At 37.3% G+C, this 24,386-nt stretch overlaps 3 protein-coding genes and 1 long non-coding RNA gene across 4 annotated transcripts in view; all 4 read right to left on the bottom strand.

Moving 5' to 3' along the window:
* LOC139124542 (uncharacterized) overlaps positions 1 to 7,847 on the bottom strand; it is a 37,722-nt gene extending 29,875 nt beyond the window's left edge. Inside the window, exon 1 of the long non-coding RNA XR_011549949.1 lies at positions 7,656 to 7,847. This is a non-coding gene — a long non-coding RNA (uncharacterized lncRNA). The remainder of the gene's footprint in view (positions 1 to 7,655) is intronic.
* LOC139129418 (uncharacterized) overlaps positions 1 to 24,386 on the bottom strand; it is a 304,872-nt gene that overhangs the window by 197,892 nt on the left and 82,594 nt on the right. The gene's annotated exons all lie outside the window — the stretch shown is intronic.
* The window catches only part of LOC139129421 (E3 ubiquitin-protein ligase TRIM71-like), a 195,313-nt gene that overhangs the window by 101,256 nt on the left and 69,671 nt on the right, over positions 1 to 24,386 (bottom strand). The gene's annotated exons all lie outside the window — the stretch shown is intronic.
* LOC139129387 (uncharacterized) overlaps positions 11,753 to 24,386 on the bottom strand; it is a 24,222-nt gene continuing 11,588 nt past the window's right edge. Inside the window, exons 4-8 of the mRNA XM_070695022.1 lie at positions 21,745 to 21,813; positions 20,527 to 20,598; positions 16,321 to 16,716; positions 14,841 to 15,044; positions 11,753 to 12,882 (exon numbers count right to left, since the gene is read on the bottom strand). Coding sequence (XP_070551123.1) covers positions 12,038 to 12,882; positions 14,841 to 15,044; positions 16,321 to 16,716; positions 20,527 to 20,598; positions 21,745 to 21,813 — 1,586 coding nt within the window. The 3' untranslated portion in view covers positions 11,753 to 12,037. The remainder of the gene's footprint in view (positions 12,883 to 14,840; positions 15,045 to 16,320; positions 16,717 to 20,526; positions 20,599 to 21,744; positions 21,814 to 24,386) is intronic.

The following is a 24,386-nucleotide window of genomic DNA, read 5'->3' as shown; positions in this document are numbered from 1 at the left end:
TTTTGGGCAAAACCATTCGGTATGGGTAAGCCGTAGGGTACCTTTCAGTGGGGGAGTCTGGCACTTGAGTTTTTCACTTGTGAGTTTGCATGGGCGATAGGGGAAATGCGAAGGTAGTTACGATGGCTTGTCTAGAACTGAACCATAGTGTTGTGTGCGGTGTGCTATTACTTAACCCTGGAAAGAGTTGTGCAGCTGCATTAAACAGCTCTTCATCTTTTGCAGGGCAACGTTATCAGCAGTTAAATATCCACCGATCGATACAGCTGGGTAGGCGGTTGGCCGACGTCATCGATCATGCCTACTAGTACAGGTACCAACATGTTTAGCGTAATATTGCACCAGTCACATTCCGACACAATGACGGCGCCATGTTCGATCTCGCGATATGACCTTTCACCTTATCGAGACCAAATGTTTTAGTTGCTGTGTACAGTCGCTTGATTTATACTTGTTTTGCTTTACGGTGCTGACAACTGAAATGCTCTAATCAAATGGCGGTGGGCAATTACGTGGCTTGCCTTGCATACATACGGTACCGCAACAGAACTTTTCATGGTTATATAAAACTATTATTGTGAATAATCGTTTCTAGATACGATGTTATGATTTTAGCAATTTTCCAAAATTTGTTTGACTGCTTCGTATACTCAGAGGTATTTTTGTAAGGCTAGACAAAATAACCAAATCGGTTCCTCTGAATCTGTGCTTCTAATCCCATAAAAAGTAGCAAATACCCCCTGAATAAATTATGATATTTCAATCGAGCGCCAATTTATTCAACGTCTTTCCCAGCAAACATCATATGGTGCAGTACGACAAGTCATAAATCAGTGACAAGTCTACTGATTATGGCATGCCATTGCTATTCTTGAGGAGTTTAATGGAATGGAATCATTTAAAATTCCTTAGATTACACAGTACGATAGTGTCAGACTCTGGCGAAAAACAGGTATTGGCACTTGAACAGGGACCGTAACATGACGTGGAAGTTTATAAATGAAAATGCCAGACAATTACTATCTACATCCCCATAAAGTTAAGGAGACAAAGTGATATACACAAAAGACAAAGTTATTAGGTATTTTCAAGCTTTTTTCCTGCATTTTGTTTTATATGAAAAGTTTTGTGCGATGTTCGACTTGAATCACGCTGAAATACTGATCATTCACCTCTACTCTGCCGGTTACCGGACATCGTGAACTATCAACTGCAACACTGTAGTCTGTGGGTAAAATAAAGTTCATTATACATCTTTGTATGCACTGTTACATCAAGTTTATGCCTGATGTAAGCTTTTGTACCAGGAGTTGATTTGTAGCGTCTTTTATTTACATGAGATTGTATGTAAGCATTACAGCTTTCACTAAACTATGTTTATCTGTCATTGTAGAGTAATTCAAAATTTGAGTATTTTTTTCTGGATGTCACAAACAAGAATATTTGACTTATTTCAGCAGACTGGTAATTTTTTTTTCACAATTTTAAAGTACAGCCACGCTAATTATTATTTTATACTCTGAGCTACTTTATGCAAGTAGTCAGTGTATTCCTTGACATCACAAAGAAGTCTAGCGAACTTATTTCTGTAACACTCTTTCGGGATCACAGTTCTGTATGTATTTCTGTTTTATTGTGGTACCCGCAAAGCACTGTTCTGTTATTTTTTGATTTTGTACACTCTACCAGCTGTGTAAGTGCAGTGATATTCTTTGCATATTTATCATTGAACGTTAATGTAGCTAGAAGAACAAGGGATGAAAACAAGCTGAACAACGGCCATGTGAAATGCTCTACCTTTCACCCTACTCTACGTCATACTCTTAAGTAGAAAACGATAGAGCTATATTCAGTCAATGGTGGCGAATGGGTTAAATGAGTAGAACATGAAACAAGGTACAGAACAAAATATTGATAATAACAGAAGTTACAGTCACTTGTCTCTTTTATAAAAAATCGTCAGCGGTGATGTTCTCGTGTGGTCGCAAAGTCAAATAAATTATTGAAAAACTACAATGATTAAACTGTTTGTTTTTTTATTTATTCTCTCTGGTGATTTATCTTCACCAAACATAGATTGTCACATAATAATTAGGTGTAATTCGTGCAAACATACTTGCAGCATATATTTTGCTTTGCCAGGAAAATCGAAGGATTTATGTTTGTCTGGCGTTACAAGATTTAAAATACGTTTTCCTTTATAGCTTGTTATTATTACGTTGCCATATTATAGCTAAGAGAAATGAATATAAACGCTTAAAGGGTTTGTTTCTTTACTAACGGAGCTGGAATTATGGAGCGATTATTGTTCTAAATTGTTCATACTGATGGTTTTAAACAAAAATCCAGCTGACACGAAAGTAAATCTGCCGATAAAGGCAATATTTATGTTTAAACTTGCTTCTAGATCATTAATTTAGGCTTACACGGCGATTTAAGTCAGGCTCACGTGAGATCATAAATCATGTAAAAATATTGGACAAAGAGTCGTTTAGGGACTGGACAGAAATTACAGGGGGAGAGCCGGTGTTTTTCAAAATAAGGCTGCTCAAAAAAATAGTAGCCCTTCAAAAGACTTTGCAAAAAAAAATAGTGGCTTTCCCCAATTTCATGCGCAAGAAATAGTGACCCCTGCATGTCACAGTCCGTATCGGACATACAATATCTCGTTTGACCTTTGAACTTCAAATAATACGCTTTAACCTTTACAAATAATCACTTTTATGCAAGATTTCAAGTAATTGCAATTAAAAAGAGATTACAAATCACAATAGACAATTTTATCAACTACTTGAAGTACACTTGGGTATTCAAAATCAAAAGAGACAATGACTGCAATGGATACGTCATTTATAGTTTGGCTTGTAAATGTACAGAGAGCACTATCATTGTTTGTTAAGAAGCTTATTACAGTCTAAACACCAACACTTAACAAAACGTACATATTAATTAAATTCACATGTAAAGCAAGTTTGGTAGTGGGAAAGTATTTAATTGTTGCCCCCAAGACTACAATTAAAGTGAAATAATATTTGTTGCAGAAATTCCAATATTCTATTTTTTGTTTACATCTGCTCTTTCAAAAACCCTATTCTCATCATGTACAGGTATATCAATCGTCAAAAACCTTTAAAAGTACGGTTGTTATATTCTTAGTTCCTCATAGACTACAATGTATAGTGACTCAATATTTCGGTGACATTCCAAATTCAAATATTTTGCGCACACATGAACTTGTAGTCACGCTAGCCTAATCAAGTATATCAATATCAATTATTACATATGTAGCACAGATTATCAATCTGTTGGCAGCGAAATAAAGGTGGTATTTTCACAGACAGAGATAATATAGTTGCTCTATATTTTTTTGCATTTTCCAAAACAACTGTGGCACTTTTCTCAGTATTTTAGATTTTGATTGAGCTAATTATCGCCGCTTTTAAATATTTTACTAATTGCTTGCTTTCAGCCGAGTAGTTTACGTGTTTGTCATCTGCAACAATGCATTTTGAAAATAGGTCACGTGCCATTAAATAATGTTAATATAGAAAACCATGGTTAAGAATTTATTTCGCGCTAAATAATGCAAATTAGTTATTATCCCGTACTACTTTCTATTGGTAAATATTGTCGCCTGCTCCTGAACAACAATAAATAGTGAAGTGGATTGTATGAGCATATCAGTGGAAGAAAATATTATTACGATTGGTAGAACTGTATTTATTTCGAACATTTGGAATCAGAATTTTATTATCGAAGTGAAACTAATATCTCGGCACAGACGGAACAAACACCTCTGACTTCGATGAAAGCAGTACCGGCGAAGGCTACGACAAGACGTTTACATCTGCAAGATTTGCTGCGGTCTCGACCGAAGACGTCAAAGGTCTCGTCAGGTTGCAAAATAAATAAATAAACGGAAACATCGTTAAGAAAACGCAACCCGAAGTTCAGCTTGACCCACGACCGTGACGTAAATCTTACCAGATTTTGCGTCAGCGTAAGGAAACATAGCGACGAAGAGTATGAGTTACATTTGGTATCCAGTTACCACAAATTAGTTGACGACTACGAAGATCAATAACGGCAAATGAGTAAAATTGAGTGGGGTTGATGACAAATTCAACTCGTGACTACGGTCCGTGTAGAGAGACTGTGATAGAGTGACCGTGATAGAGGGGCCGTGGTGTGACCGAGCACATCGACAAGCGATAGCCGTGTTGGCCATGGTAAAGACAAATGTGATACTGATATCGGCTCCTCCGACAACGCGGCGATTCTGTACTTCGCAATCCTTGCTATGGTGTAGCCAGCAAGTTAAAAACCAGTTACCCGGGCTATTCTCAATACTTAAATCACCGGAGGAATCTTCAACTTCACATTTAACTCGCAGCTACAGGAAACAACTCTTAACAGCATCTTGCTTCGCCGTGTTTCATTCACTGTAGATCTGACAGCTGTACTCAGACTCTGATTAGTCTAATTTCTTGAACAATTTTGAAGTTTCAGTCATTCTAATTAGTCCCAACGGACACCGTCCGGGGACTTATAGGTTTGGTCATGTCCGTGCGTGCGTGTGTGGTGTGTGTGTGCGTGCGTGCGTGCGTGCGTGTGTGCGTCCGTCCGTTCACGCAGATATCTCAGACATGCCCTGGTCAATTTCTTTCAAACTTTGCACAAGGATAGTACCCTACCCCATACAGATGCACGTCGATTTGTTGCGATCAAATTTGGCCGTGTTAGAGGACTTTTTAGTTTACACCACCATAGACTACCATGTATAAGTCAGCTGTCCATAGAATCCCATGTATAAGGCCAAGTAAAATAAAATTTAGTTTCTCATCGTAGTCTTATTGCAAAAAGGATTCCGTGACACAGTTTTTAGTCCCCACGGATGAAGTCCAGGGGCCCTATAGATTGGGTCATGTCCCTCCGATCACGCAGATATACCAGATATTTTGACAAAATGTGACGTGACCTCAGTGACCTTTGACCTCAAATATACATATTTGTCCATAACTCAGTAACCACAAGTGCTACACCCTTCATATATGGTATGATGGGACACATTATGACGCCACATATTGTACCTCATTAATTATGTGCATATCTAATTTTTAGCGAGCCAATAGAGCTAGAGGTCTGATTTTTGGTATATAGGGATAACTTAGCAATACAATTTTTTTGACAAAATGTCACGTGACCTCAATGACCTTTGACCTCAAATATACATATTTGTCCATAACTCAGTAACCACAAGTGCTACACCCTTCATATTTGGTATGATGGGACACCTTATGACACCACATACTGTACCTCATTAATTATGCGCATATCTAATTCTGAGCAAGCCAATAGAGCTGGATTTCTGATTTTTGGTATATAGGGATAACTATAGGATAAAAATTTTTTGACCAAATGTCATGTGACCTCGATGACCTTTTACCTAAAATATACGTTTATGTCAATAAATAAGTAACCACAAGTGCTATGTCCTTTATATTTAGTAGGATGAAAACCTTATGACAACACATGCTTTACTTCATTAATTATGCACATATCTAATTCATGGCAAGCGAATAGAGCTAGCAGTCTGATTTTTGGCATATAGGGATTAATTAGCAATACAATTTTTTTCAGAATGTCACGTGACCTCGATGACCTTTGAACTTGATTGTACATATAGGCATAACTCAGTAACCGCAAGTTCTATACCCTCCAATTTTGATAGGATATAAATGTTTTACTATAACCCAAACGGGATTCGAACCCCCACACACTCACGGCAACATCGCCTAGCTGATAGGCCTCACACAAACCAGTCGGCCACTGCTTCCAACCCTAGATATTAGACCTTAAGATGTCACATCTTGTACCTCATTTATTATGCACATATTTATTTCTTGGCTGGCCGATACAGCTAGAGGTCTGATCTTTTTTCCCGATTTAGAACCATAACTTAGACATGCCTCATGTGTTTCAAATTGGGAACAACGACATAGACCTATGTGCCCATAGATCTCAACATATACACTCCAGTGATACTTCTTAATGACCACATTTCCCTGCCCCATCAAGACTAATACTCCTTTACAAGTGGGGACTATGTCATTATCAATGACTTGTTTTTATAAAAGTTGATCTTGTTACTCTAAATACCAATTTTGTTCACATGTTAAAAATATTTCAGATTTCTGTCCTGGAACGTGTTTGTTTGTGTCTGGTTTTGTTGTTTTAGTCGCGGAAATACTGTTAAATAGTGAACTCGGTACGCCGCATCAAATATTTTCATATGAATAGTAAAAAGTTTCCTTTAGCCAATCAGTGAGCTCACAGCTGATGAAAAGTTCATTGACAGCATATCAATGCGCACCATATAGAATCTGTATGCAATCAGGCCGTGTCGCCATTAGCTTTTTTGTTTTTCGACGGTGATGGTCAAAATAGGGGAAATAGCTTCGGAACGCCTCGGAGTGCCCTCCAAGGCCATGGGATTCTTATCTTACGTCTATACATACACAGATTTACCAAGTTTTGTATTGGAAATATATTATTCACAGTTTTCTCATGTACTACAATTTGATATTTTTGGGTGACTCAATATCGCGGCCACTTACAGTTGCGATAGTTGCGCAAAAAAACTATGGCCCACCCGCAAAGGAACGCCCTAACCTCCTGTGATTTTTGTCCACTCCCTTATTCAGCAGCTGTTGAATTTGACACATATAGCACTAAAGTCAATATGCTGGTAACGGATTGGTAAAAACTGATATGGTCAACACGAGCAACCTGTTCATGTTTCAATAGTCTTGAAACTTATGTAGTATATTGTATATAGGTGATTTTCACAGTTCCCACATATACATGAAGACAACCTCTTCAACACATTTTATTAAGCGACATTTGACAATCATCACGGAGATGGGAAAATTACCGCATTTTCGTGCGACAGTACTACCGCTTTTTGCAGCTTTGTGTGTCACAAGGAGAACCCAATTAACTTTTCGCTTATCAAGGACGAGGTTCTGAGCTGTCAAACGATATTTTGTCAGGAGAAAAAATGAGAGAACACTACGGAATTAGTACCAACGGGGTGTTTTTCGTCAGAAATTTTCGTCGCATAATGGACTGCTGGCTTATGCATTCAAACGGTTGACTTGAAGTTGCAGGGCAGAAGATGTGGTGAATACGATGGACTTGAATAAAAACCTGACCTCGCAATGCAAGGCCTAGCATTAGGTCATAATAACGACAATTAGTTAAAAACAAGGAAGGTTTGTTTTTGTTTTTCGTTTTGCGTATATCGTTGACATTTTTAAGTTGAGACAGGTTCTACTTCCTGATTTAGGACATAGTCTTTTCTGCCAGCAGAAATTCATCAACGATGACATAAAATCAAGCCAATACCAAATTATATAGCGACTTGTGTTTGCTTCACAACACAAAATAATAAGTATGTCATAGCATCGTATATGTCATAAGGTGATCCAATTTAGTAAACTTGTAAATGGTAAACGTGTCACGGACCATGTTGTGTCTTGCCTTTATGGACCAGTTTTGTGTTATATTTAGCCACACCTATAGCCATACATGATTGGGATATCAAAACAAATGTTATAAGTATCTCGAGCTGGACAACTAAAATTCCGCCTTACCTGCTTGGTGAAAAACTGCTTGCCGGTGACTTGATTTTACTCTTAATGTCGTTTGGCGACACAATGTATTGGTCAGATCAATACTTAACAATCCGGCCGACTGGAGAATGATGTTCACGCAGAGAGTGGGACCAATATTAGTCAGTGACCTTTCCACTGTTAAAATGTCAGCACAAAAACGGAACAATCGACTAGGTTGATAGATAGCTTTTTAAGGCCACTTAGGGATATATCGGTTACTATGAGTAGGGAGGGTCAGTTGCAATTGGGGTTAGTCCACCATGTAAATGTGACCATCCCGAAAATGCCCCCGTTAAAAAAGTGACCCTACCCTGCTTCCCATTTTGTGAAATACGGCCCTCCCATACTCCTGGTCCAAATTTGAAAATTTTCAGATGGAAAGTATGTATGTACGAAGTTTTCGTCTGCTCCAGCACTTTTATATGAAACCTTAGATGCTTGTGTGGTTGGTAATCAAAATTTAATTGATCATTAACGGCTAGAGAATAATGTATTTAACGGTAGCAAAACAACAATATATTTTTAAATTAGTAAGCTAGTTCAAAGGCACAAAAATCGCTTCATCATTGCCATTATGTACAATGTCATTACCTCACTTAACCCTTTATTATGTACTGCAGTTCGCATCAGATTATTATAAAAGTTTCCTCATGAAACGACACAGTAAGGTTTAGCATTCATCTGAATCTGACAAATGTAAAGCGTGAAAAGTTTTAGCAAATTTTAAGTTTTTCACTTTCGAGGTGCGAACTACCTTAAAGGGGTGTAAACTATGAAGTTTACCTATTGGACAGCCTACAACTCAGGCCTGCCCGTGAGACCTCTAATCTCTGGCTCTCCTTCCATAATCCTGCATCACACACTTCACCGTCTAAATCTTTCATTTGGAAACTACGTCTAATCCACTGCTATCTGCCAACTTTTACTGCATTTACTTATCTAGCATTCAATTCGAGATATATTGTATAAGGCAGTTTCTTATTTTCAAAGTGTTGTACCATTTGTCATTTTAGGCCAACGCCGTTCACTGAGGTCATATTTTCCATATCGAATGAAGCTACTTAATCACTATCGCTGGTCTCTTTTCTAACCACAATTTAATTAAATTAACACAGGACGGAAATTGTCTAAATATCCAGTCCACAACACATATATCACATATATTCACTGTTCTTTTTAAAATCTATAACAGGCTATAACTTTATCAGCGATACTGAATGAAAAGAAACGGTCCGAGCAAAGGCTTTTGAAGGGCTACACACAAATTTATGAGCCTTAGAGTAGGTTGTTTTTGGTGAGTAAGGAATTTAGGGTTGTAAATCTTTTACGCCGCTGTCATTATATTGACTAAACGACACAGGCTATACGAGGTTATTTGACTAGCCCTTTAGCTGTCCTTTCCAGCGTGATTGATATTATAGCAACGATAACCCGTGGTCTGCATGGATGGCACAGACAGAAACGCAAATAAATGAACTGTTGTGTTACGTTGTACAGGTTGCAGGCCACGAAGCTGTATGCTGAAAAGGGTATTTATAAACTGCTCCTTGCAGTTAGACATTGTACAGATACGCGTGATTTTTTAAGTGTTTCTGCGATAGTGGATAGTATAATTTTGGCTGAGTGCGAATTTCTGTATAATATAGTTTATCAGCGGGCATTAGGGGAGGTAATAAAATTATTATGACAGGTTGAATAATTGGGCTTACCTGGACTGTTGTATTCACACTAAATTTGAAGTCGAAGTCAAGTAAACAGTCTCGTACTCCTTACCCCATACGACTTCAAGATTTCACTGCCCACATTATCACTTTTCTCTGTCAGGGGGTCGCATTAAAGTCAACACCAGACGTCTTTTGAAACTGAGAATATTAGCTTGCATGTCTACATGTGTATTGTCAAAACAATCAACAGGAAACAGTTAACGCTACACTCAAATCTGGTTTGAAGCAAGTATATCAGTCCACAAAATAGTGATCGAGTTAACTATTATTTGACCTCCCTGACAGTAAAAAAAATCATAGGATGGGCAGTTTAAATGTCATTCGTAGTTGGCTGTCCAATTATAATAATCGTTGTAACTCTTCACTTTTAATGACTTTACATTGATTTAGACATTACAGGTTTCTTTTTTATTTGATTTGTTTGTTGTGCAGATTTATTATAATCTTAACAACTTTCATGTCAATTGTTGTAATTGCTCAGTTGCCCAGGACCTGAGATTGTTGAGGCCAAAATACTTCTTGTTTGATATTTATTGTTGGATTTTGTGAAGTTTGCTGCCTTTTTCACGATAGCAAGGATATGTATTTACTGTCTGTCATAATACAGCTTATATAAAAGTTGCTCATCACTCTATAAGTATTATTTCATTGCTAATGTAAATACAAATGCAAACAACAATCCTTTAAAGATGTCCCTCAAATAATCAATAATTTGACTCCCTGTAATTGATGTGCAATATCCGACCACGATTTGAATATGGGGATCACCTCTTAAAGTGACCCTCATAAGCAAAGAGCGCCATCTTTAGTTGAGAATACGAGAAGTTTTTGATACAGTACAAATCAATGAGTCGGATTAGGCCGTGAAGTACTTATTTTCGGTTGATATATATCGTATAAATGCTATAAATCACTGAGAGTTTGTGAATAAACGCCACTTTCATGAGAATACAATATAGTGTGAAGCACACATATGTGTCAAAGGTCATTTCTTTTAAGGTGACTAACAAATGCGAAAAATTCGCCCAAGGTAGGAAATTTGACTCAAACTGTATAACAACAACCACAGTATACGACAATAAGTCGGCGCAATCTGTCCTTTCAGGAAAAATAAATCATGAACAATTATAATCACAAGAACGTTGTTTATTCAATGTTAAGAGCCATAGGTATGAGAGAAGACTGGCCATTCTTCACAAGGGTTCATCAAAACAGAGACACATCAAAATTACGTCATCAGGCTGTCAAATTAGAATATATAAATCACACAAATTCTAGACCCACACTCCTGTGAAATATACAGAACATTTATCTCTTCATAGAATATTAACAAAACTCACAAATCTGTAACAATTCACAACTCGTGTTTTTGATGGTTGTAAGCAACAATAGATGATGGAAATTACACAGAAACACAAACTTTGTACTTATGCTACTTTTAAAAGGTTACTTAAACCAGAAAAAAATAAAAATAAATAAATAATAATAATAAAAATAAAAAATAATAAACCAGAAAAAAATATTTATTATTATCTCGTAATGCGAAATATATTGTTGAGCTTGCTCGTCTCAGATGCTCATCTATGGCACTGACTATTGAAGAGGGGAGACGACAAAATGTTGATACAAAATATCGAATCTGTACGTTATGTAACATTAGTGAAATAGAAGATGAATATCGTTTTGTTCTAGTCTGTCCATTGTACAGAGATCTCAGAGAGAAATACTTACCGGAAGAATTTCAGAAATTTCCTTAAATTTACAAGACTTATTTAAACAGTCCGTTTTTTACTTAAACTCTGTAAATTTGTATTCAAAGCTTTGTGTAGGAGAAGGACAGTTCTTTAAGTCCATATCAAGATATGTTTATTTTGTATGGCTCTATTCTTTGTACATGTTATTTAATTTGTATTTGAGCCGGAGGCCTGAAAATGCAATAAATGCAACTACTATCCATATCTAGATCACGTCATCAGGCTGTCAAATTACAATACATCAATCACACAAATTCTAAAAACACACTCATGTGAAATTGACAGAACATTTATACCTTCCTAGAATATTAACAAAACTTACAAACCTTTTAAAAGACTGAATCATGTTTCAAGTGTGCACTGCTTATGATATAATACGTAAAAGTAGCAAGAAACCTTACTCCAAGGTCAAAAGCGACGAGGTTCAACAATTCATATGCATATGCATACCACATTTTTCAAAGACTAATCACAATTGCCAAATGATAAATTATAGATTATAAAAATCAATGTCAAGATAGCTTTCCCAGCAGGTATAAAGATAACATAAACAAACCAGAAATACAACTCACTCTCAATAATCAAACGCTTCATGTAATTATGTGACTTACTCTGATTTTATTTCGTTCAGAAGTATAAACATTTCTATCGTCGCGTTCGATTCTCCTTTGCATCTCAACTTCATAAAAATCATAGGATCAAAAAATCGAATTAAATGTCTTAAATCATTGCCCAAAAGGATTATTTATCTTATCTATTTCACATATATTCAGAACAGGAATCAACGCGATAGGTAGACTTATTATCTTACTTGCACGTATTCTGAAGAAGCTTACATGACTTCAGTTACTGAAACAAGGAAAGATACCCCTGTCAAGATAAGTCATTCTTTACTCAACTTGGATTTTACAAAGAAAACTTTGATACAATCCTGATTCCAATCACTTACGGCCACTCTCAGTGGACTTGCATCTTTATAAACGGCAACATACCTTGGGGAAACTTGTCCTTCACCGATATTTTGAAGGAATTCTCCTTCGGCTGAAAACTGCACAATTCTACTATTACCATAATCACAAACATAGACGTTGTCATTGTTATCAACATCGATGCCAAAAGGAAATTTCAACTGACCTTGCCCTGACCCTTTCGAACCAAGAGAATTCAGATATTCTCCATCAGAACTCAGTAATTGCACACGGTGATTATTTTGGTCTGATACTAATATTTGATTCTTACTGTTAACGGCAACTGACCATGGGAAATTGAACTGGCCTTTCCCATTACCAGTAAAGCCGAAGCTCGCCAATTTCTTTCCATCTTTTGTGTATTTTTTTACACAGTCATGTTCACGATCATTGACGAGTACATAGCCATCCTTTGACAATGTAATGCCATAGGGGTTTATGTCTTTACCAAATTCAGCTATTATTTCACTGTTTTGGTCAACAGCCATAACTTTCATTTCCCCATGATCAGTGACAATATACACGCCATCAGAAGACAAAGCAACATCACGTGGTCTAAACACTCCCTGGTACTCGTCAAAGACATTTACACATTTACACTTGCCATACCAATCAATAATTTGAACTCTACGGTTACTCTTGTCGGCAATGATCAGATCCCCATTGTGATCAACAGCTATTCCACTCGGATGGTCAAATTGGCCTGGTTTGCTGCCATGGCCTCCAATAATCATCATTCCGCTCCCATCGCATACAAAATCTGCAATGAATGAACAAACGTACGACAAATGAATAAATTACTTAATGAATTAGTAAACAAAAAGCTCAAGTACTTACTTATCATTTTAGCAGATTAGTGTTAGTCTTTTTGTCATAACGTTATGATCTTTTCACCAAGGTAATTAATTATTCCTTTAAGCAATTACGTGAAGGAAAGACGTTAATAGATATAATTATACGGAATATATGTATTGCTCTGTATGGACATAGTGAACGTAACGCGATCTTTCGGCCATTCTTGAAATGCATGGCTGTATACCCTGAATAGACGTTTGACGTTGTTAAATGCTTTGAATTGGTGCCCACTTTCTTACACTCTGGATGTAAAAAGACATAGAGATGAGCCGATATCATATAATAACATCATCCCCAGCAGGAAGGTAGGAATGGGATTTTCTCACTTCAAATCATCATATGTCAGTTGAAAATTAGATTTTGTCCTTAAGTTTTACCGGTTTCGCATCTTTATGCATGTAAATATAAATTACATTCACGGATCCTATTCATGGCACTTTTTGTGTAATATGCTTTGAAGAGGAATCGAGTTTGCGCAAAAATACCTTCAAAAGCTGTTTTCTCTGACTTCAGAACATGTATCTTTCTCGATATTTCCGTCATATCTTTATTGTGTTTCTCAATAAGTAGCTTCATCGTTTCTTTCTGATTATCTGAGATGGTCTTCAGCGTCTCTATCTCCACACGTTGCTCCTTGTTTTGATTTTCTACAATACTTATGCGGTCAGAATCTGATGTCTTGGCAGGTCGTTTGCTCTCATTTACCCTTTCTTGTGCTTCGGTTAATGTCTCCTTTACCTTTTCTGCTGGAGGTCAACAATGGAAACTTTGTTACATAATGTAGTGCATCGACCGAACTGTTTTCCTACTTTCTTACATTCTAGATGTAAAACGACATAAAGATGAGCTGATGTCATATAATAACAATATCCCCAGCAGGAAGGTAGAAAGGGATTTTTCTTACTTCACATCATCATATGTCAGTGGAAAATTAGGTTTGTCCTTTATCTTTCTCGGCTTTGCATTTTTATGGATGTAAATAAACATTACATTAAAGGATCCTATTTATGGCATTTTTGGTATAATATGCTTTGAAAAGGAATCGTGTTTGCACCAAATACCTTCAAAGGCTGTTTTCTCCGACTTCAGATCATGTAACTCTCTCAATATTTCCGTCATATCTTTCGTGTGTTTCTCAATACGTAGCTCCATCTGTTCTCTCTGATTATCTGAGCTGGCCTTCAACGTCTCTATCTCATCGCGTTGCTCCTTGTTTTGCTTTTCCAAAGTATTGATGCGGTCAACATCTGATATCTTCGGAGGTCGTTTGCTCTCATTTACCGTTTTTTCTGCTTCGGTTAATGTCTCCGTTCCCAAATCTTTTGCAGGTATACAATGATAACTTTGTTACATAATATGTTGCTTTATGTTACTTTTATGACAGATTAAAAACTGCTACATCGGAAAATTGAGGTTTTGGTTATTTGGTTGACACGCGAATTCTTTGGACAGTTCTGAAATGTTTCAATCCATCAACACTCAACCATATCAATTTTCCAGCTTACATTCCACTTTAAAGGTGCACAAACGACTTTAAACTAGCATCAGTCCCCACTGTATGTGGGTACAAAAAATTCTCCAAACGCAAATTTGACACAACTTGCGCATGCAATATTGCGAGAAATATGTTCAAAACGAGTGTGTTCTAACGCCTACCTCAGATTATTTTATCCTAAACTCCGAACAGATATTTATCTTGAAAATTGTGTTTTGTGCATTCACTTCTAAAGCTTGAAATACTTTATATCGGTGAATCTCTTTAAAAATCAGCTGAGAACTTGACTCTGAAAGCTTTTATAAGAGTGCTTTATAAGACACTTACAGGTCATTCTCATGCTAAAGTAAAACTCAGTATTTACTAACCTTTCTTTTCTTTCTCAACAAGTAGCTTCTTCGCTTCTTTCTGACTAACATCGAACATCTTCTTCAACATCTCTATCTCCTCGCGCAGGTCCCTCTTTTCATTTTTCAAAACACTGATGAGGTCACCATCTGATATCTTTGCAGGTCGTTTGCTCTTATTTACCGTTTCTTGTCCTTCGACTGATGTTTCCTTTCCCTTTTCTGCTAAAGGTCCACAATTATAACTTTGTTACATAATATAATGGCTTAATCGAATTGTTTTATGTTACTATTATGACAAATAAAAAATTGCTTCGTCACAGAGTTGTTGTATTTGACATGTGAATGCTGTGGACAGTTCTGAACTATTCCCATACGCTCACTGGTAACAAATTTACAATTAACATGCCGCTATGAAGATACATGACAGACTTTAAATTTGCATTAATACCTACTTTATGTTGGTATACAGGATTTGGGTATAAATTTCTCCAAACAAAATTATGACAAAAATTGGCATTCAATATTGCGAGAAACATGTTCCAAATTGATGTATAGGTAACGCACAACTTTGATTGTTGCTTAAAGTGCTCTTAAAATGCATTCCATATCAAACTCCTTACCGATATTTTTAATCAGAATTGTGTATTGTTTATAATCTTCCGTAGCTGGAAAATTTTATGATACATGCATACCGCTAAATCGATATCAGAATTAGCTGGAAACTAGACTCTGTAAGCTTATATATCAGTGCGACACATATAGGTCAGCCTCATACTAAAATGAAACTCGGTACTAACAACACCCATCATCGAAGACGTGAGTAATCGAACGATTACGTTTATATGTAACATTATATTCCCATCTCGGCATAATGGTTTATTATCGTCTGAGGGGCATGTCAGTCCAGGTAAGGACTTTATAGAATGGACCCTGATGAATACCGACAAACACGGTGTTTCCAAATTTCAGAAAGAGCGTATTCTCTCTTGGGTTTGCCATTTTGACTCCGATAGAACCGGTAGTATACATGCCTTAGCACTTCGAAAGAGCATGTCACATAGCTATGGGAAAGGTTTCGTCATGAACAGGGCATTTACGTTTGTAACTACTGTAGCATTATCAAACTACGGGTATTGTCAGACTATGCACATTAACACACTTTGATAGCCTAAGGGTGTTATCCAAGGACAATCCTTACCGACGCGCTGCAGTAAAGTTTGATGTGCTTGCTCGGGCGGTTCTTGAAACTATTATTCGACATATAGCTATATTGTCATATACGGTTCAAATATTTGAATCAATCGTGCGACAACACACCATTTTGGACACAATTCCTTAATGACACAACTTCAATGTTTATTGTTTTGATTAAACTTCATCCTACAGGATATGCTTAGCCTATAGACATAAATATATGTGTGCCATAGTGTGAATCGTTCATCCAATAGAAAAGTCTGACAGAGTAATTCACTGGTGCAGCATTGTTGATGGTATTTACCTATGTTTTCTCGAGATTTCAATCGTTGGAGAGTTTGTTTGTATACACTGTAATCGATGACGACTCTCATCCTGATGCAAATGGCGTTCACTTTACGTAACACCTCTGGTGTGATCAAGGTCTCCTGGACTATCTTACGTAATTCACCACTTTGGTAGCGTCGCCATAAACCTTGCAGTGCTTTCGATGTTTTACATATTACGTTGTACCTGATGGAGCCTTCTTCACCATCGCTTACCTCGATGTCAGGTTCAACATCTTCCACTGCCAGTCTAATTGCTTCATGGACTACAGCTTGCTCTCGAGTGTCGAATAATTGTCTTTCTACTCCAGCCATATCCTGACCGTTGCCTGGAGTACCGCCTTGAACTTCAAAAATGACTGGGATACTCTCACCTGTAGCAGAAAATAGAATAATAGTACAAAAAGCTGTCGACAATTTTCATGCGGCTGTTGTCTAAGAAAGCAAATCAGTTTTTTAAACAATTTTAGTTGGCAACAAAAATAATTTTACAATCTTTTGCTCGGGTATAGGGATTGAGATTTGGATGCGAAAAGGTACACACATGCGACATACCACAGAAATAACGGGCGACACCCTAACAATTAACCTTTTTATATGGGCAAGGGCGAGAGGAAAGCCAAAAATTAACGGGCGAGCCTTGCCGAGCCCGTTAATTTTGGCTTTCTTCGAGCCCCTAAAACCGTCAAAATTTACAAAAATTCCCCATGGGAACGACAACGGAGCCTCAGAACTTGCCAGTGAGTAGTGCACGCTGTAAAAATTTTGCAAATCCGGAGATTTTTCAAAAAAAAAGGCTAAACTTGGCCCACAAGTGTTCCAATTTGTTTTGGTGATTGATTATGATCTTTGTACGAATAAAAATTTACGTTTTAGCTGTAAAACTACGATGTTTACGATAATGTGAGTTGTTAGTATTCATATTCACGGGCAAGAAAACAAACCATTACTGTGTATTTGTGGTCAGTCACGTGGTTCAGCTCGACCAATTAAAATGCGACGGACAGGAAATGGTACAACCATTTGCAGTAATAGAGCGCGAAGCCACTGCAGTGAACTGCAATAAAACTGCTTACACTAATTAGTTTCAGCTGTAGCCGTGGCCACTTTGGTGTTGAACAAGGCTACTTGATAAAGACCAAAGAGTCTGCTTGTACAAAGGCAAAACTAGCTCTGTCTGAGGCTCGAGTTGTAAATGAGAGTTTACGATTGGCACCCTGTGTTCAAGATTAAGATACAATGTAACATTACCATGCACTGGTCCATGTACAAATCTTTTTTATTTCAACTTCCCCAGACATACTGTCTGCATGGGACATACAATGTTGTCGACTTTGCCAGCTGGCTACAGCTGAAACTAATTAGTGTGAGCAGTTTTATTGCAGTTCACTGCAGTGGCTTCGCTCTCTAATTCTGAGGGTAGTAATATACTGGGAGACATATAGGAACATTTAGAGGTAACATCACAAAAGGAAATGGAAAGCTAATGGACAGATATAATTCGTTAAGCAAACAGCTAAGTAGAAAACATTCAGCAAATTTTAACTGATTTCGCTACGTACATCACTTAGGCAGCGTTTTTATGAGATGCACTCGAGCAGTTTGACACGTTAATCTTTCAGATTCGTGGAGTTTTATTCGCTACAGAGATAAAAACTGGCCAAATATTGAAGAAAGAAACTATCATTTAAAAGCCAAAAGGTAAATTTACCCGATTTCGTAACATGCACTGTCTCGGACGCAGAAATACTTCCGGACGAGCCTGCACCATCAGCTGTAGTAAAATAACGAAGAATAGCTATATCAAGGAATATCAAGGGCTATGAAATGAGAGCATTCTGTGATATTTTTATGAAAAGAGAATGTAGAGTAGTATAACTATACAAAGCTAACAGCCAGATTTGTAGTGTTGTCTTTTTCTTTTTATAGCAAGGGAATAAACGGATATTCAACACAGTGTAACAAGATAATATCCCCTCTGAGCATGCGTGATTTTGTTTTTGATGCAGTCACAATTGAAGAAAGTGAGCCCCATAAGCCAATCAAATAGATCACTGGCTTTCAGTTTTTTCAATTACACAAAATAATACACATTTAACGAAGAATGAAAGAAAACGTTCAAGAAGTCCTAAAATAATCGCAATCATACCAACCCTAGTCCAATAACATTTAGGTCAGAATTCGTGAGACAAAAGTTGTAAACATAGACACACAACAGCACAGAACAGAGAGTAAATAGACGGTACAAAAACAAAGTCAAATTCTTGAAAGAAAGATATTTGGACCTCTGGCCAAAAGACCAAGAAGTGATGTTAGGTGTTTCTAAAATAGTAAACGCATCCTGCCCCACATGTGGCACCCGCCATATAAGTCTGTGTCAAATACCCGTCTGTAAGTCAGATAGGTAGTGGTCACTAACTAAGGCCCAATGTCACCGATGCCATCAGTGATCATTTGTCGAAGAGAAATATTGTATTTATCTACACACCTTGCGATACCTGCCAAAAAAGCGTTTGAATGTAGAGACAAGTCTTGCTCTGGTGTAAACTTGATTTAACAGTTTTAAGAGAGATGGCCATGTCTCTCTACAAAATCACCATATGAACTGCATGCTCTTGCATATCTAATAATCTGGGAATTGTATACCCCATAAGCTGGTGAGAGTGGAATATTACTAATGAGGTGTGGAAAAATGGTTATACTAAAGTTAAAATCATCTTTCTTGTCATATAGCCTAGTAGAAAAATGACCATTAGAGTCAAATTCAAGTAAAATGTCCAGATATGAAGTAGAAGAGGCCGTTTCTGTAGTTTCTTAAGTTTCTTTGTAGTTTCTTTAATATCCAATTCTGAAGCATAAATCATTGAAATAACATCGTCTATGTATCTAAATGTAAGGTTGAAAGTTCCAGCTACAGAGACCTTTTTCTGTTTGATGAGGTTCTGGATAAATTCTGCCTTGTATGAGAACAGAAATAAGTCGGCAAGTAAGAAAGCACATTTGTGCCCATGGGAAGTTCTATACAATGTTGGAAATGTGTCCTCCAAATTCAACAAATATGTTGTCGATGAGGAAATCAAGCATACTGATAATGTCTTTCTCGGTATAAACACTTTAGCGTTAGTAATATATTTAACAAAATATGTATAATTATACCCTTATATCACATATTTGTAACGGCGTGAACCGTTTGTAGAAAAATGCTTGGTTGATGATGTTTTTCAAGCGTTCTTTCAATGTATCATGTGGTATATTGGTACACAATGTGGAAAAATCGAAAGTTTTAATATACGTTAATTTTGAAACAGATCTTGAATTAAAATTTTCTAAGAGTTCCTTCGAAATTTTTAATATCCACATTTGATTTATACCACTCCGAGAAGACAACATCACAGTAAGCTTGAAGTCCCCGTTTAACAGTACAAAGAACAGAAGTCAGTATCTTCGATAACTCTGTTGTTGAAAATTTTGAAGATCCTGCGATAAACCTAGCTTTGTAAGGTGTTTTGTTGAGCTTTGGTATTTAGTATAAGCTAGGCAACTTATTATGGTCATCCTGTGTTGTAATATTAAAATTATCCATGAATGACTTATGGTTTGCCAAAATTTCAGATTTGTTGAACATTGATTGTCTGTAAGTGGAGTTGGTGGTGGTCTTCGTTACACCAAGTTCGTCTATAAGACATTCAAAATAATACTTCTTACAGACAAATACAATGTTATTGGCCGCTTTATCAGCAGGGACGACAACATATTTGCCATGGATATCATTCAAACACATAACAATATGACGAAACTTTATGTTATTCGAAGCCCGCGAAAAGCGAGTTTGCAGCAGATACAGATTGTACAATTCGTTGCCAAATACAATTAAGCTTGTAATGTGAGATTAAAAGAAGCATACGGACTTTCGAGGTTCACAGGTCTTCAAAACTATATAACATCGAATGGCTAACGGAACCCTCAAACAGACCGACAAAACGACTAAACATTTTGTGCAGACTGAAAGATTTCGTCGTGTGTCGGTGCTCGGCCGAATCCAGCCCAAGTTTGAGTTGGCAGAGTACCGATACACGACTGGATATTTTAGTCTTCATTCTACGAAAAGCGTTGTCTATCATACAAAATGGTTTTCAGTAAGATTTTATGTCACTATTAAGTTAAACAATAGTGTATCAACTTACTTGTTCGGCCAAAAGTTGCTTGATCTTTCTCCATCTCGATGTTGTTAGAGCTGTGTTGATCACTATCTGGAACTGTACAAACGAAACGGGCAACGTTAATGTTATTACGTTACATAAGCTCATTACCATTAATTAATCATCGTTCCTGGGATGCAATCATTGTCGAGCATGAAGAATGCAATACTAAATAAAATCTCAATTTCTTTAAAGACATGCACAACACGAAACTACTGAAATTCTTGGTGTATTGTCGAGAAGCACCATTGCCATCAATGCCTGGATTCACATTTACAAATTTAGATTTACAAGTAGAGTTAAATTTCACACAGTTCACATCACATGCTGTGCGAAACATTTCCTTACTGACACGTTATATTCTTTCGCCTTTGCCCTTCAACTGTAACGATAAAATTTGTGTATATCAAACCAAATGACCAATTTAACGTGACTCAGGCTGTTCTCATCATTTATTTGTTAATTTACTTATTCATTCATTTAGCTTTGACGTGATGTCAGGATGAGTCACACAGGTTGTTTGGCATCTATAGCAAGCGACTCTCCACAAAAGACAAGTTAATAAGGAGACATTAAATATATAACAATATAAATATAAAAACTGTAGAAAAAATTCAAAAATACAGAGAACTTAACAAAGGAGCCAATTTTTTCAATGACAGTTTCTCATCCAAGTACAAGTGTTGTCAGGAGAGTTCTTCCTTTCGAACATTTATCTAGCATTCTGGAGCAAATCTACAAAATCCATTTTGCTTGCAGGGTGTCGCTTAACCCCGTGTTGGTTCCAATTTTACAGTATATGGTCTCCAGATTGTTACTTTCAAAAGGCGTAGTGCCGGAATATAACCATTTAGGATTTGATACGCGAGATTGCGCATTGTCCGAGCGAAATATTGATGATGCCATACGGACTCGATAACACCTGCAAGGTTTACTCCGAATGTGAATGATTCCAGCATATATTCACCTACCTACAAATGTGGGCAATCAGACTGGCTTGAGAGCAAAGACAGAAATGTGACCATTTAGCTTTTTGGTTCTGTAAATTATCTATTTTTTTCATATGACAAGCTTGAACGTTTCGCCACTGGTAACATCTTTCAATTGATTACAGCAAGCTCCTTTGGGCTTCGAGGTCGAAAATCAAATCAAATCTAATTCTCCAGAAAAACATCTGTATTTTATGTCGAAAGTCAAATTTACCTGGCTTAGCAGCGGCATCTGACTCTTGGTCATTCATACTGCTTCTTGACAGGCAATCACTTTCGTCTGCTGTAAAGAAAGAAAGAAAGAAAGAAAGAAAGAAAAGAAAGAAAGAAAGAAATAAAGAAAGAAAAGGCCAGGATAGTTGATGTTGCAGTATAAGCCACACATGAAATACTATTAGATAGGATCAAAATGTATCGACACAGAGGCATTTCTATTAGTAAGCGGTGACAGTGTTCTAGTATTCTGAACAATGAGTAACATTTTATAGCAAAATGTATGCGTGATGTTTCGCTGACACGATAAGTTTGATTTCAGCTCAGTCTTAACTAGGGATGAAACATTCTTATATCAATAGGGTCATATATCAGTATTCTCATATATAAAGAATGGCAAAATTGTGGTTACAAGTGACGAAGAACCAAAGATACTTGGGCAATTTAATGCCACCAATTTCCTGGAAACTATTTTCTCGATTAAGTCGGTATTAGATGTCAAAGCTTTGTAAGAGGATTAGGTTCAATTCCTCTCATATGGCCCAATTCAAGAATACAAAAGAGAAATCGATTGAAGACCTTGCTTGCCAACATTCGTTGTTAGTGATACAAGCAGAATCGACTTTCTCTATTGTGTTTCAGGCATATTAAAATGTATGTGTGAATATAGGTTGGTAGGCAATTATGTCTACAGATTGACAGGCATTGATGCAAACATGCATGCAGTCAAAGGGCAGGAGGGCAGTTGGGTTAGTTGGTATATTTGTGAGAATGTATTTCCTCTATTAAACATGATGGTATATTACACCTCACTCATTCAGCGTGCACTGCCATTGGTTAAACACGACTCGCGTGACATGTAAAAGAACGTGATGATGCCCTCTGCGAACGTGATGATGCCCTCTGCATTTGATATTACATGGATGACGTCATTTTACTTACTGCGCTTCGTTTCTGCGCATAACAAGTTGTCGTTCGCTTGTACTTGCTACTATACTATCGCTGCGAAACCGTCATGCAGAGCTGTCACCGGCACAGTTAGACGATATTTTGATGCAAGTAAACAGCAAACGAACGAAAATGGCAACAAGGAATGCAATTTCTGTGTTCAGCGACTATGCAAGCAACAAATTTGGATACGCGACCGAGGAGATCGGCAAACTTTCAGCGGCAACCCTAGACTTGGCACTGACAACATTTTACGCTGAGGTCCGGACTCATGCCGAAAGGCGATATGTACTCGAAGAAGTTTGTTCGGTGTAATAAAAAGAATAACACATGAGAGCTAGGGCAAGATCACGATTTTTTGCCTGCCCTCGGCTGGTGGTCATGATCGAAATATTGATGATGCCCTCGCCTACGGCTCGGGCATCATCAATATTTCGATTATGACAACCATCCCTTGGGCAGGCAATAAATCGTGATCTTGCCCTCGCTCTCATGTGTTATTACTTAAATATCACACTTTATCATTGATTTGAAATTCAAGCTACGATCAGCATTTAAAAAAGGAAATGAATTTCCTGGACAATAATTAGCCATTTAGAACGTGATGATGCCCTCTGCGAACGTGATGATGCCCTCTGCATTTGATATTACATGAATGACGTCATTTTACTTACTGCGCTTCGTTTCTGCGCATAACAAGTTGTCGTTCGCTTGTACTTGCTACTATACTATCGCTGCGAAACGTCATGCAGAGCTGTCACCGGCACAGTTAGACGATATTTTGATGCAAGTAAACAGCAAACAAACGAAAATGGCAACAAGGAATGCAATTTCTGTGTTCAGCGACTATGCAAGCAACAAATTTGGATACGCGACCGAGGAGATCGGCAAACTTTCAGCGGCAACCCTAGACTTGGCACTGACAACATTTTACGCTGAGGTCCGGACTCATGCCGAAAGGCGATATGTACTCGAAGAAGTTTGTTCGGTGTAATAAAAAGAATAACACATGAGAGCTAGGGCAAGATCACGATTTTTTGCCTGCCCTCGGGCTGGTGGTCATGATCGAATATTGATGATGCCCTCGCCTACGGCTCGGGCATCATCAATATTTCGATCATGACAACCATCCCTTGGGCAGGCAATAAATCGTGATCTTGCCCTCGCTCTCATGTGTTATTACTTAAATATCACACTTTATCATTGATTTGACTTTCAAGCTACGATCAGCATTTAAAAAAACGAAATGAATTTCCTGGACAATTATTAGCCATTTGGGTGAGCCAAGTAATGTTTTACACTCAGCTTTTTTAACGATATTTCTTGCATCTAAACACATCAAGATGTGGTTAGAAAACACGGCTACTATAAAGGATGGTGTCTCATGACATGTAATCGGTAGTCTTTGCCTTCAGTTTATTTAGTCTTGTACACAACTCGTTGATCTCGCAGATATTTATTACTGCGAATGATGCAGTGTGTTTTTTAAAATACTCAATGATGTTTTCTTAGTTGGCTTCACCGACTGGGGACACAGGGTGTAACAGTACTTTGATTTCCTCGCAAAAATCGCCTAGTTACCAAAGGGAAAGATTTCTTCATGGTTTATCGGCCCTTGTTTGTCTCCCCTTCGTAGTATTCTCCGAAACAGGGAAATATATCATTTTGTTTGGTCGTTAGTATAGAAATAGATTG

Source organism: Ptychodera flava, chromosome 3, assembly GCF_041260155.1.
Source record: "Ptychodera flava strain L36383 chromosome 3, AS_Pfla_20210202, whole genome shotgun sequence".
Classification (NCBI taxonomy): domain Eukaryota; kingdom Metazoa; phylum Hemichordata; class Enteropneusta; family Ptychoderidae; genus Ptychodera; species Ptychodera flava.
Note: the sequence above shows the minus strand (reverse complement) of the source record. Positions and strands in the feature narration are given on the sequence as shown.